Raw genomic sequence first — 16,123 nt, 5'->3', positions numbered from 1 at the left:
CCCTATGGACCCAAAACGCAATTCCATGAAAGGTACCCATAAATTCTTTCTATAGACCAAGTTTGGTCAAGATATGTCAACCCTTACTAAAGTTATTCAGTTTCATAAGTGAAAAACAGTACAGTATAAATTTCGACCATTCACCAGATACATTTCCCGATCCGTCATCATTTATATTGCGTTGAATTTAGCATTTCTTACCACACGGTTATGACGTAAATCAATTAATTATTCATATTTCAATTTAATTATCCATTGTTATAATCCAGTTGCTGGCCTTTAAACCAACTTCGGAAATTTCACGATAATTTGTCGATTTATCCGCCATCTTGAATATTTCTCCAAATCCGGGTCCGAAAAATGAGACTGTCCAAATTCCTAGAATTTGCAAATGCTAAAAAAACGACAGAGAAAGTCAAAGTTGTCGTACTGCAGTAGATATTACCCTTGTAAATTCTTAAACACTGGAGATTCATGTTTTCTTACATCTATAATTGGACACAGATATTTGACAATTTCGTTTAAAATTTAGGAAATATATGTATGTTTGATACTGAGAATGAGGAATGAAATATTTCTTTTAAATAACACAATTATCGGATTAAAGTTTTATTCTAGTACAGTTTTTACAAGAAAGTACACAGTTTTATTAAAAAGAAAATATGATTACTACAGCATAGTAAAAATCAAGGATACTCGGATATCATCAACAACATGTACAAAACGATTATATAGTTTTAAAGAATACTGAAATTATATATGATTAAAAGTCATGACAAGGATGGAGGAACTAATTAAGTACTTTTATGATTGTGCTTACGAACCTAAACAATTTCAAAGTAATATTATTGAATATGGCTGTTAGATGTTAACAATATCTTACAGTAACAAAAAACCGAGAATGAATTTATTTATAGATATTAATAGAACAGAACAGAACAAAACATAATATTTATTTGACGTATACCCACAAGGTACATTGTCATAGAATATAAAAAGAAATATATAACGGCAATACAACATGTCACCTTACAATACATATTAGATACATGCAATGTCAATAAGTAGATATGAATTATTTGTCACACGTGAAAAACATATATGCAAAATATAAAATATGACTATGAACTGATATAAACTTATCATTATATTATAATTGGATAATTTAAATACAGTATTTTTGTTGTCTGACTTTAGCCGTTCTATAAACTTATACATGCTTGGTTTGACATAGAATATTTCTTAAGGTAGTTCCTACTGATATCATTATATACAAGGACATGTTAATAATATGAAATGAAATTCGTCTTCTAGATCATTGGAAATAAAAAAAGTACAATAACATTCATTTCTAGAAATGTTGTTATTTGTTATTATCTTCCGGTGAGGATTCTTAATGAAGGAGCAGACACTCTTTTTCTAGTATTACAACATCGTAAGTCATGTGGTAAAATTCCATTTATTGTTAAAAGTCTAATGTACTTTTAAAATCATTATACAGGTTTGGAACGTGTCATTACCCCACGTTTGCTTAAATGTATCAATTAATGTTTCTCTGAATAAACTGACTAATGTGTTAACATTATAGAACAGTGGGTTATCAAAATAATATGCATAGCCATGCTTGCTTAGAATATTTTTACCACCAGAAAACAAATTACGTTTACAATTTTGACAGTCCTTAACAGACATATTATATATTTCCTAGATTATAACATTATCTGTTTCAACAACTTTGAACCAATACTTTAAAATTCTAATATATCGTAATATATAAAGGCCTAGTTTCCCATTTATAGCACAATTGGAAGTATTTATGCGTACATTTTAAATTATTTTACAAACCTTCAAATGAATGCGCTCGATTTCTTTTGATTTCCCGAGTCCCCAAACCTCTGACCCATAACCTAGTATTGAGCAAACAAAAGCATCAAATAATTGACAACTAATGTTTAGCTTGATGTTATACTTATTGCAATAAGCTTATAATACATTTAGTGCCTTAAGGGCTTTTACACTTGAGTGTTCATGATTTCTGGCAAATGTATCTGACTAATTGAATACAGTCCACAAACAATTGCGGTCATTGACAACTTCTTCCATCCAATTATTTATTGTATCGAAACTTTTCATATCTTAGCAGACCACATCTTTTACGAAATACCATGTATTTTGTTTAATTTATATTGACTTCTAGACTCCATCTATTAGAGTAAACTTCTAAAAATGACAGCAACTTATTAATATCTTCAGGTGTGTTACCTAGTTTAGTCTTTAGTCTGCCTGAATTCATACCTGTTTGTAAAAATAGTACATAAGTATCTTAAAACAGAGAAAACAAAACAGGAGACATAACTTCACCCAGCCTCAAGCCTATAACATATTCGAAAAAAATCAGAATAATTATTTAACACTTTAACAGCCGATTTTACATATGATTAACAATTCTTAAAGCTTTACCTTTAATATCGTTTTTTTGCATTTTAAGTCATAAAGCAATTCTGTAAATGTAATCAAAAGCCTCTTTAAAATCTACAAATACACAATACAGACGTTTAGTTTCGTTATATTTTTTAATAAAACAAACTAAGCATAAATTGTTGATATACCCTTTCTTAAACCATACTCGGCATCTGACACACATTTGCTTCATCACAAAAAGATATTATTATTTTGTTAAGTATCGTCGTAAACAGTTTTGACATACAACTAACTAGGGTAATGCCTCTATGATTTTTTACATCATGTTTTGCTCCCTTTTTCTATCAAGGTATAACAATTCCTTTAGTCTGGCTATCTGGGAAACAACCACTGTTTAAAATAGCATTAAACATATCACACAGTTGTAAACCCAGACATTCTATGAAATATTCATTTAACAAGGCATCTGGCCCATACGATTTGATACGATGTAATGTCTTAAAAGCAGCATTTATTTCATCAACGGTTATGTCTCTATTTAAAAAACAGTTCGACACTGTCACTTGTATTTGAGAAATCGTTATTTCTAACAAAGGCTTCGGCTTCAACATTTTCGGTTTGTAACATATCATCATCTAAATCTGAAAAATATTTAGTAAAATCATGCAACGAAATTACTACTGTTCCGTTTTGCTTTTTTTTAAATATGTCAAAAAGCCTTAGGCTTAGAAAAGAGTAATTGCTCAATACTTTTGCCTTTAGCAGCTTTAAACAAGTTTCGCTTACGCTTAACGAGCATTTTATAAACACTTTTCAAAGATCACATTTGTATTCTATTTGTGTTCGTTTTACAATGATTATACATGTTCGCAGCATCCGAGTAAATACGTTTTGCTGTTATACAATCATCATCAAACCATTGTTGTTATTACGATATGAAATGTTGACGAAACATGTTTTTTCTTTAAATAAATAATCCTTTTCAAACAAGGGATCAGCAATACTGTAAATGGTTTGTGTAAAGTTATGTATAATATTATCAATATCATATCTATTTTTTACATTTACATTTTCCGCTAGTATGTTGAACATAGATAATTTAGATATTAGTCCCGCTTTATATTGAGATTATTATTCACCACACCCCTGCTTAACAAAATTGCTCTGCGTTTTCCTTGTCGCAGTAAGCATTTTTTCATTGTAAACGCAAATGGTCAATGATCACTCTATTTATTGAATGGACACATATAACATCCGATAATATCATCAAAATTAAATTGCTTGCACAACAGGTAACCAATAACAAACGACCCATTTCGCGATGCAAAGGTAAATGACATACAATCACTGTCATTGCCAATTCGGCCGTTACAAATACGTAATCCCGTGGATTTTCAAAGATTAAGAAGCCGTAAGCCAAATGTATTGCAATGCTTTCAACAGAGGCCCGAGGAAGGGGTATGTCTGCAACATAGTCATCATTATTAATAGCATTAGTAAATCAATTATACATAATAAAATAATTTCTAACCCCAATCACCGACCAAATACACAGTTCAAATTCGGTCAAAGTCATAAATGTAATTTTATATCAAATAAAAAAGGCAATGTTTACTACGTCGTTAGCAGGTAATCCTTTACACCATTAATAAACAGCACACAAATAAACATCAGTTTCTAGATTGTAAATGTAGTTGTCTAGTTTTAACCATATATCAATATTCAAAACTTAAGTACAATTTATCACCTAAGAATTGTGTACGATATTGAACATTATGATCGATGTAATTATTATTATCAAGGGAAAATTGATGATCATGTCTATCATGACAAAGAAACAAAACATTGCTCACACTACTATAAGGTAACGTTTGTTTTCAAACTCCAATTAAATTAAATACATTCAGCAGTTAAACATTCAACAATTTATATATACATTTCTTGGATAGAGCATTTTTCAATCTGAAATTATAATTTACAATAATTTGGAAAGTAAGTTGTGGTGTAATAGTTATTGATTAATCCAATATCAATATAATCCATTTCAATCAATTAAAACATAACTCTATAAATTATAAGATCATTTTATTTTGTTTACTGTTGATTACTTTTGACCTCTAAATAGAATATCTACTCCTTAACTAAAAGCCAAATCAAACTGTTTCATTTCCCCTAAAACACAGTGCATAACAACACCAACAACAACATTATATGTACTATAAATATAGACAGAGAGAAATAAAGACATACAGGCAGGTAGGCAGTCAGCAGACAGGCAGAAGTGTTCATTTCAAACTTGTACAAAGTGCATCGTCCTTAAACATAATTTTCATAATACAAATTAATACCAGAACAATAAACCAACACATTAAATCAACATATAAACATTCACGTGTCAAGTGATTTAACATAATTTAAAGAAGAAAGAAAACTAACTAGCTTAGAACCCTCTGGCGAATATTTATATAAACTGCACATAGACAAAAATACACCATTTCTCGATACTTTTGAAAATGAATAAATTTGTTATAGTGATATATCAGCCATATAAGAATATGTTCGAAATCAAAATGTTGCTTTTAAGTTATTGTTAATGTTTCTGAAATCCGAAAATTCTTTTACTCACCCTGCAAAGGAGGGTATACCACTTTCACCATCCATTAGTTTCCTAGCATGATTCTCACATTAAGATTAGACTATTGAAGCTTCGTGTTGAAACATCAAAAAGACCGAAGAAATTATTATAAAGTCTAAAGCAAAATTATTATCATTCATTTGTCAACAGAAACACTATCTACAGACTCATTTATTTCGTGCAAAGACAATTTAGGCAAACTTAAACTAAGGTTTCGATTAGCTCATGGTCATTGTCTTCCACGCTTACTTTATCTTGATTCCCGAGGAAAATACATAATGGTGATCGGATTTCAGTTTAGTGCAACCGAATAATATTTTATACTGTTTTTCAAGGGTTCTTGAGGGTGAGGTCTGTTACATGTGTACTTCTTAATTAGTTTTGAAGAACAATTCGTAAAAGTTATGTGGTCCTGTAATTACGAGTTCTGTATAATGATCTGTCATATCATCTTTGAATCTGAACGCCACCCCATTTCCATACAAATGTATGTTCTTTTGTAAACAAACATCATATGAATAACTTAAATCCTTATCTAACAACCTATTCAATAATAACAATACGTCTTTAAATTCGTTTAAATTCATAAAAAGTGGAAAACTATGTACCAAACCATTTTTCAGAAGAAGTGATTTCCAAAATACAGACTTTTGATCAATGGCTACATCGAGTCCAATTCTACCAAGGTTTTTTTCACAGCTCTTTAAAATATAAGGTCTTACGGATTCCAACAAATATAAAACAAAATAACTCCAGCGTGGTAATACGGCATTTGTGTGGATTTGATTTTTGAGATGTGCATAATAAGCTCTATTTTCGATAATTTTATGTATAGGGCATGGACTTTGGGGAATTTGGCCGTCGGACAGCTCGTTTCTTTTTATAAAATAGTACCACACAAAAAATCCATGCAAATCATTTTTCAATATGACATAAAATATTTCAGGTTGGCACCTTTTTTGGTCATAGAGTATTTCAAAAACAAACGTGTGAAATAATTCAAAAAGTTGATTTTTAACCAGTAACTTTAAAATCCCCTTTTCAGAATAAGATTGCGATATATTTTGAGTATGTGCTCTTTGCAAACATGTAATTATTGAATATTCGCTTTGAGTAAACGCGCGTTTTACTGTGTGGACATCGGTCTTGAAATTATTTAAAGAGATGGCAATCCCGTATTGTTTCTTTAGTAGACGAACTGAATACATGATTGGTGTATGGCCAAACATGTCTTTTTGTTGTATTAAGATGTCAAAATTGCCATGAAGCATGCGTATGATCCAATTAAGCGTGTTGGAATGTCCATTCTGGATAAGGAAATGTAAAGGATTTCTTCCAAAGCCATCGGTTTCATATAACAAATCCGGAAAACGAGAAAGCAACTTAACGATTATATCCGACAGCGGTTGTTTGGTTGACTCCTTTAATATGAATGGTGATTCTTTTATAGCAAACCAAAAGAAAGAGCTTCGTTCTGATTTCAGGTATAATTCCCCCCCAGGAACCTGATCTACAATAAAGTCAAACGAAGTTATATTTTGGCAAACGATAGCCGAATGCAAAGGCGTGTATTTGTTGTCACATTTCAGTGCTAATATGTCAATCATTTGGTCAAATACCTGGTGTTGAAGAAACCGAATGTTGCCGCTGCAAGCAGCAAAATGAGCTGGTAAGCACCCAGTTGTAACTTCGGTAAAGAACTCTAAAGCTTCTTCGTTATCATCAAATCTTAAGTTTTGACCTGCGATGTTTTTCTGAAGCCAAAGACTCGATTGACACTCATAACCTTTAAGTAAAACTTCTTCCCGTTTATTAAGCTGATGTTTATCATTGATACCCGTGGCATTTCCACAGATTCTATTCACAAAATTGTAATGTTGTTCAATGATATATTTCACAATTTCGCTTCGATCAGTTTGAAATGCTGTAATCAATGGGGTTCTTCCTCTTCGATCCAGACAGGTTAGTGTTGAGCCTCCATCAGAGGACAGGATTGATTTCATAATGTCAATATGATCCCCTCGAATTGCTGCATGAAGCGCACTTTCACATGACGAACTACCCCACTCATCAAAAAGACTAACTATCTCTACTTCCCCTCCTTGCATTCGGAAGGATCCTTTGGGAAGACAAGTCAACTCTTTATTACAATCCCGACATTTGTCGGTTATATTCAATTCATTCACTAAGTACGACACCAAATCAAAATGCCCCCCTTCCGATGCAAAATAAAGACATAGCCAGTCAACGATTTCTTTATTATGTAGATAAAACTCTTTGACAGTCACAACACAACCACACTTGCACGCAAGATGAACAGGCTTTAAATTAAAGCCATTCAATATGTGATGTGTGTAGTTCCCGAAAAGACTCGTATCTGTCAAAATGAAGTTTACAATGTGTACATGTCCATTTTGAGCGGCAATATCGAGTAATCCGTAACCCCACTGTTTTATAAGCGTAGCAACTTGAACGTTTGCACGTTTTGTTCCGTGGTAAGATTTTACTCTAAAATTCACATCAGCCCCATGATCACAAAGACTTTTTAAAGCTGACAATTTCCCCGTGGCAGCTGCAATGTACGCCGCAGTACTATTTTCGCCACTAAGCTCTTCAGTGTTGTTGAAATGAAAGTACAGAACACTAGGTATAGTTGAACAGTCAGTACGTTTGACGCATCTTATCAATGGGGACTCAGAAAAATTCCTCTCCAAAACCGTTATTTGATCATGGCTTATATTTTTAAATCGATCAATTAATTCAATAGTTTCAGAGTCCATTATGTGTATTGCTAGGTTGACAATATCCGTGTCGATAATATGCATGTTGTCAATTTGATTTAGTAAAAATTTAGCATTGATTGTATGGCCATTCGTTCTCTGTATTCTGAATGTTTTAGGAGCTGTGTTTTCTAACCATTGCAGACTGGAAAGGTGGGTAAAAACAACTGTGTTATTTACACTTATAAAGAATTGACCCACCTTTTCGAATTCATCGTTTAATGTTCCTTTGTCTTTCGTAGAGCAATCCGTTACAACTTTTAAAATATTATCTTTTGTTTTTGTTAAAAACGTAGTCGCTGTAACTTCAAAAATCGTTCTTGCATTTTCAAATGCTTCTCCAAAAATTCTTTCAAATTCAATGGAATAAACTCTGTCAGGATTTGTTGTATTGTTGTCGTTGAAAGTATTTGATCCAACTAAGAATTGTGCAATAAGAAATGTCGACGGTTTGTCTTGCTCGTTTATTTCAGTTTTGTTGATATATGAGTGTACATCCTGCAAATTTCTTTTATCCAAACTAGGCAAATATATCACATCAAAATCCATCAGAAGCTGTGCATGTGTCTCCAATTTACGACTTGTCACTAACAGTTTAATCCAAGATGGAAATAAATGGAAACGTTTTCGAATTATTTCAATGATCGCGTTTTCGTTGACGACCTTCCCACATTCGTCTATAGCATCGATAATGATCAGTTTCGCAGAAGTTGTAAAATATGTTCTCGATAACTCTTGCAACGGATGTATTATGCACATATCGATGCATCCTAGATAGTCTTCATTGCAGTATTCACCATTGTAGTGTTCAAAGCATTGTCTGTCAGTCAATAGTTGAGACATAAATTCGGGTACAAAATTCGAAATCATTGATATAAGTCTTCGAACGAACAGGCCGGGTTTCTGCGTTAAAAGAACATCGTATATGCAAACATGATATGCTATTATCATTTTTCTTAAACGATAACCCTTGCTGTGTTCATCTGCGCATACGGTATGGGCAACGAAAGCCGATTTCCCGTAACCCATGTCCGCTTCTAGAACTAGGCCGCGTGTGGAACTATTCATAGTCTGAATACTATTATCAATTAGATCAAAGAGCCATTCTCGTCCAAATAACTGTTTGTGGTGTTTTAAATAAGCTTCCAACTTTAATGGAATTGAAAAATCCCCGTAGATGTTTTCTGTTACGCAATCTGAAACTAAAATAAAGAACTGTTAACGCCGTTTACTTGAGACGCCAGGACAATGTAAAATGCATCTCAATTATTCGAAAATCATGTGAATAAAACGGATTAAAGGTGTCTTTGGCTGGTATTCAATAGTCATCTTAAATTAATCTAATGGTCATACATCATCGACGTCATTCACTCCATTGGTCAGTTTTTAAAGTATTCCGATTAGCTACATCTTACCTAGATCCAATTAAGACCAATATTGAATAACAGCCCTGACAATGCAACCTACGATTACCAATGATCTATCACACGTTACTTTGATCGATCATTATAACCACTATATACTATGCTGACGTAATATTTATTCAGTCAGACCCATTTGGACAATCTTATTAGTGGAAGATTAAAGACCATATATTTACTGAAACAATCGGTTGCAAGCAAGACCGGTTATAAACGAAGCAAAAAAACTATCTGAACTTCAAGGCGAAAATAGAATCAGAAATGCAATAAAAATCATACTCTAATATCAAATAACGCGAACGTTTTCAATGCTACACCAAACAAAAGGAGGTATTTTGAATACTCCCATTATCAAACTGCTGTTTATTGGCAACTGTTTTGACGCAAAGAGCAAATTTCAGTATTATATTCAAAGTGTTTATCTTTTTTTTATTGCAATTGAAATAAAAAGGGGTTGGGTTTTTTGAATGTTTAGTATTACACCTTTTAGTTCGTAGTATTCATTATATACTGCAAAAGCTGTATTTTTCGAAGTGTAATCGTACCTCCTATTTCAGATGATCTCATCCAGGGCATTGTCAATGTCGGCGATAATGTGTTACGTGAACAGTAGGTCAATACGGTGACAAGGCAAATGAAGAACATCACCGCATAGAAATATTTTGACAGCATGCTGACTTGTGTTTCGACGTGAGTTAATCTACCGTTCAAATGTTTTAGCCCATTTACAATGCATTCAACTTCTTGTTTATAACCATTCAGTTGGTCATTTTCAAGGTCTCGAATACATCCTAGGAGGGCACCAATATCCGGAACATATAAATCATTCTGATGAATAAGGTTTTTGATATTCGTGAACACTTCAGTCTTTAAACTTTCATCACATTCAAATAAATCATGGCATAACTGATTTCGGCTGCTCCTTACATCGTCTGCTGTTGGTATAAGACTTCTTGGAAACTCGGAACATCGTTTCCAAATGTTTAATGATACAGCCACGTCTCCCAAATTCAGGTTTGTTTTCATGAAATGTTCAATCATGAAAACCTCTGCAATATGTTTTGGACCATTTGGCCACTCCCATGAGTTAAGTTCAGACCACGTGATCTTCCCAGGAAACAAATGAAATCGTAGGAGCTCCGTCCTCCATGCTGTGCATGTATTACACCAGCTGAAATGAATTGTGTCATGACATACAAATTCATGATGTATTCAAAGAAACCTACTTCCTTAGGAAGTATCGTTAATTCCACTAACACAAGTTATTACAACTCAAGGATATAACAATGAAGTTATAATAAACTGTACAATGAGCGACCGATACTAAAATCATCTAAATTAACATAGTCGCGTGTGTACCTTTTTCTAGAGATCACGTCATGATTATACATATCTTTCGAAAAAAAACGCAACATCATATAACAAGGATCTTATTATAACCGCAATTAAAACAAACTTCATAGATATCATAAAAGTCATTTTTTTCAAAATTCTAAAATTCGTTCAACCTGGATGATTTGTCGTCACGCAACATATCTTACATAGATGTATTGTACAAATTCTGGATTTTTAATGTGTATCTTACTGCAGTAAAAAAGGAAGTAAAGATTTGCTTTTACTTGTGGAAAGGTCAATAATTTTAGCATCCTCCCAAATCGATAAATATTTGTACCATCTTAAATTCAAGCTAAACGGAGCTCGCTCGTGTTTTTGTAAAATGCACATCATTTGTACGACAAAAATGTGTGGCAAATCAATAGGAAATGTTAAAACTCAGAGACTGATGGATGGAACCCTTTAACAAATGTTAATATAAGCTCAAATTTTGTCTGTGAAGTCCAAGACTTTGAAAAGAGTTAGTCATGCGATTCAACAAAAGGGTTAATGGTTAAGTTTTCCTTATGTTTGTGTATGAGTAGTTGTGGGCGTAAGGTTTTGTTGTCATTTTTCTATTTTCTCCTTGATTGTAGCTGCGTGGGTTCGCACCTAACTTAAACCAGAGTTGTTTATAACCGTGTCTAATCGTTACGAGTTGAAGTGTTTGAGGTAACGTTGGTTAGTGGAGGGTATAACGCTGGATTATGGTGTTAACGCGACTAGAAGTAAAAAATTTCATAACAGTAATCGAGAAACAGTAATGGTTATTTACAGGAATAAGTGCAAGATGACTTCCTGTTCATATCTATGCCATGTATATATTTGATTTCCTATACAATGTCGCCGTTTCCTAAATCATTAGGGGAAAACACGACATTGTATATAAAAAGAATGATTCGCGAGCTTTAAAAGTTAAATGAACAGCGAAAATCACAACCAAAAATTGTATAGGCAGCTGTCCGTAGAAAATATCTTAAATGTAGCGTATTTTGATATGGATTGATATAATTGACGTGTTATATAGTCATCGAGGGTGACTTTTTAGAACAAAAAGATGTAATGCTGTAGGATGTGGTGGACCAGTCAGAATTTGCTGGTTGCACGGTGTTTTGTAAATTATTTTTTAGCAATTGTCCAGCATACTTTGTTCACTTTGATATTAAATCTGTTTATTATTACTGACTTTCAACAGTGTACGATATTCACTGCTGCTCCGTCAGAAAATCAGACTAGTTAATCATACTCGTCTTCTCTAATTTTAATGATATTCTTATATTTGCTCGTGTGTCAATGAAGGAGTATGTGTGTTACATACATGCCACAAACCCAATTCGGCAAAGCCAGCACACTTTTGACGTCCCTTCGACGCGGGCTTTTGGCTGGTTATGTTTAGATCTACTTTTTCTCTATTTAGCAAAGCTATTACTAATGTTGTTTTTTTTCTTTTCCATAAAACGTATGTGCTGTGCTAAGCGTACATGTGTGGGCATGAAACTCAAGTAAAATTCAAGATTTCAAAATGGAAGTATCAAACAAATGAACGTAAAATAAACTGAATTGAACTCAATGGAGGTAATAAATATGTTTAGGAAAAATATTTTTACAAACCGTATGGATATCGGTCCTATCTCATTTTCGATATTTATCTGATATTCACAATATATCGGTCCAATATTGGGCTCAAATTAGCCGTAGGCTGAGGGTGAGCTATTAGGATCGATGATTTTCCGTCGTCCGTCGTCTGTTGTCTGTCGTCCGTCGTCCGTCCACACATAGTTTGTTAACACTCTACTGTTCACATTTTTGCACTAATTGTCACGAAACTTGGTCAGGATGTTTATCCCGGTAATAAGTCGGACAAGTTCGAATATGGGTCATCTGGGGTCAAAAACTAGGCCACAGAGCCCAAATGTAGAAAAACATTGTTAACACTCTAAACGTAACATTTTAAGCCCAAATATCCTGGAAATTTGTCAGAAAGTTTGCTTTGGTGCGTTTTAGCTTAAGTTCGAATATAGGTCATCTGGGGTCGAAACTTAGGTCACAGTGCCCATTTATGGCAATACTTTGCTAACACGCTAGAGGTTACATTTCAGCCCAAATATCCTGGAAATTAGTCAGAAAAAATGATTGTATGAATTCTAGCTCAAGTTCGAATATGGGTCATCTTGGGTCAAAAACTAGGTCACAGAGCCCAAATATAGAAAAATCTTGTTAACTCTACAGAGGTAACATTTTCAGACCAAATATCCTGGAAATTTGTTAGAAAGGTTGCTTCGATGATTTCTAGCTCAAGTATGAATATGGGTCATCTGTGGTCAAAAACTAGGTCACAAAGCCCAAATATGCAAAGACTTTGTTAACACTCTAGAGGTAACATTTTCAGCCAAAATATCCTGGAAATTTGTCAGAAATATTGCTTAGATGATTCCTAGCCCAAGTTTGAATATGGGTTATCTAAGGTCAAAGGCTAGGTCACAGAGCCCAAATATGGAAATACATTGTTAACACTCTAGAGGTAACATTTTCATCGTAAATTTCCTGGAAATTTGTCAAAAGGGTTGTTTCAATCATTTCTAGCTATTCTTCGAATATGGGTCATCTGGGGTCAAACTAGGTCACAGAGCCCAAATATGGAAAGACCTTGTTAACACTCTAGAGGTAACATTTTCAGCCCAAATATCCTAGAAATTTGTCAGAAAGGTTGTTTTGATAATTATTAGCTCAAGTTCGAATTAGGGTCATCTGGGTTCAAAAACTAGGTCACAGAGCCCAAACGTGGAAACTCTTTGTTAGCACTCTAGAGGTTACATTTTCATCTCAAATTTCCTGGAAATTTGTCAGAAGGGCTGTTTCAATGATTTTTAGCTCAAATTTGAATATGGGTCATCTGGGTTCAAAAACTAGGTCACAACACCCCAAATATGGAAAGACATTGTTAACACTCTAGAGGTAACATTTTCAGCCAAAATATCCTGGAATTTGTCTGAAGGGTTGTTTCGATGAGTTCTAGCTCAAGTGTGATATTGGGTCATCTAGGTTCAAAAACTAGGACACAGTGCCCAAATATGGAAAGACTTTGTTAACACTCTAGAGGTAACATTTTCTGCCCAAATATCCTGGGATTTCGTCAGCGAAAGTGTTTAAATGATTTCTAGCTCAAGTTCGAATATGGGTCATCTGGGGTCAAAACCTAGGTCACAGAGCCCAAATATGGAAATATATTGTTAACACTCTAGAGGTAACATTTTCTGCAAAAATATCCTGAAAATTTGTCAGAAAGGTTGTTTCGATGATTAGTTAGCTCAAGTTCGAATATGATTCATCTGGGGTCAAAAACTAGGTCACAACTCCCTAAATATGGAAAGACCTTGTTAACACTCTAGAGGTAATAATTTCAGCCCAAATATCCTTGAAATTTGTCTGAACGGTTGTTTCGATGAGTTCTAGCTCAAGTTTGAATATGTGTCATCTTGGGTTAAAAACTAGGACACAGTGCCTAAATATGGAATCACTTTGTTAACACTCTAAAGGTAACATTTTCATCCAAAATATCTTGGGAATTAGTCAGAAAAGTTGTTTAAATGATTTCTAGCTCAAGTTCGAATATGGGTCATCTGGGGTCAAAACCTAGGTCACAGAGCCCAAATATGGTAATACATTGTTAACACTCTAGAGGTAACATTTTCTGCAAAAATATCCTGGAAATTTGTCAGAAAGGTTGTTTCGATGATTATTTAGCTCAAGTTCGAATATGGGTCATCTGGGGTCAAAAACTAGGTCACAACTCCCTAAATATGGAAAGACATTGTTAACACTCTAGCGGTAACATTTTCAGCCCAAATATCCTGGACATTTGTCTGAAGGGTTAATTCGATGAGTTCTTGCAAAATTTCGAAATTGGGTTATCTGGGTTCAAAAACTAGGTCACAGAGCCCAAATGTGAAAAAAACTTGTTAGAACTCTAGAGGTTACATTATCATCCCAAATTTCCAAGAAATTTGTCAGAAGGGTTGTTTCAATGATTTCTTGCTCAATTTTGAATATGGGTCATCTTGGTTCAAAAACTAAGTCACAGAGCCCAAATATGGAAAGACCTTGATAACACTCTAGAGGTAACATTTTCATACCAAATATCCTCGATATTTGTCTGATAGGTTGTTTCGATGATTTCTAGCTTAATTTTGAATATGGATCATCTGGGGTCAAAAACTAGGTCACAGAGCCCAAATATGGAAAGACCTTTTTAACACTCTAGAAGTAACATTTTCAGCCCAAATATCCTGGAAATGTGTCTGATAGGTTGTTTCGATGATTTCTAGCTCAAGTTTGAAAATGGGTCATCTTGGGTAAAAAACTAGGACACAGTGCCCAAATACGGAAAGGCTTTGTGAACACTCTAGAGATTACATTTTCAGCCAAAATATCTTGGGAATTTGTCAGAAAGGTTGTTTATATGATTTCTAGCTCAAGTTCGAATATGGGTCATCTGGGGTCAAAAGTAGGTCACAGAGCCAATATATGGAAAGACCTTGTTAACCCTCTAGAGGTAACATTTTCTGCCCAAACATCCTGGAAATTTGTCTGATAGGTTGTTTCGATGATTTGTACCTCAAGTTTGAATATGGGTCATCTCGGGTTAAAAACTAGGTCACAGTGCCCAATTATGAAAAAGACCTTGTTAACACTCTAACGGTAACATTATCTGCCAAAATATCTTAGAAATTTGTCAGAATGGTTGTTTCGATGATTTTATAGCTCAAGTTCGAATATGGGTAATCTTGGGTCAAAAACTAGGTCACCCCCCACAATATGGAAATACTTTATTAACCCTCTAGAGTTAACATTTTCAGCCAAAATATCCTGGGAATTTGTCAGAAAGGTCGTTCAAATGATTTCTAGCTCAAGTTCGAATATGGGTCATCTGGGGTCAAAACCTAGGTCACAGATCCCATATATGGAAATACATTGTTAACACTCTAGAGGTAACATTTTCAGCCAAAATATCCTGGAATTTTGTCAGAAAGGTTGTTTCGACGATTATTTAGCTCAAATTCGAATACGGGTCATCTTGGGTCAAAAACTAGGTCACAACCCCCCAAATATGGAAAGACATTGTTAACACTCTAGAGGTAACATTTTCATCCAAAATATCCTGGAAATTTGTCTGAAGGGTTGTTTCGATGATTTCTACCTCAAGTTTGATATTGGGTCATCTGGGTTCAAAAACTAGGACACAGTGCCCAAATATGGAAATACTTTGTTAACACTCTAAAGGTAACATTTTCAGCCAAAATATCCTGGGAATTTGTCAGCAAAAGTGTTCAAATGATTTCTAGCTCAAGTTCGAATATGGGTCATCTGGGGTCAAAACCTAGGTCACAGAGCCCAAATATGGAAATACCTTTTTAACAGTCTAGAGGTAACTTTTCAGCCAAATTATCTTAGAAATTTGTCAGAAGGGTTGTTTCAATAATTTCTAGCTCAAG

At 34.0% G+C, this 16,123-nt stretch overlaps 1 protein-coding gene across 2 annotated transcripts in view; it reads right to left on the bottom strand.

Moving 5' to 3' along the window:
• LOC128239185 (uncharacterized) overlaps positions 1-16,123 on the bottom strand; it is a 49,504-nt gene that overhangs the window by 25,146 nt on the left and 8,235 nt on the right. Inside the window, exons 2-3 of one of the 2 annotated variants that reach the window (XM_052955697.1) lie at positions 9,803-10,428; positions 6,676-9,038 (exon numbers count right to left, since the gene is read on the bottom strand). In XM_052955697.1, the coding sequence (XP_052811657.1) occupies positions 6,676-9,038; positions 9,803-10,428 (2,989 nt within the window). Of the gene's footprint in view, positions 1-602; positions 9,039-9,802; positions 10,429-16,123 lie in introns of those variants that run through there. The other variant, XM_052955696.1, reaches the window with a different exon arrangement.

This window comes from Mya arenaria, chromosome 6, assembly GCF_026914265.1.
Source record: "Mya arenaria isolate MELC-2E11 chromosome 6, ASM2691426v1".
In the NCBI taxonomy this organism is placed as follows: domain Eukaryota; kingdom Metazoa; phylum Mollusca; class Bivalvia; order Myida; family Myidae; genus Mya; species Mya arenaria.
This window is presented reverse-complemented; position numbering and strand designations above follow the sequence as displayed.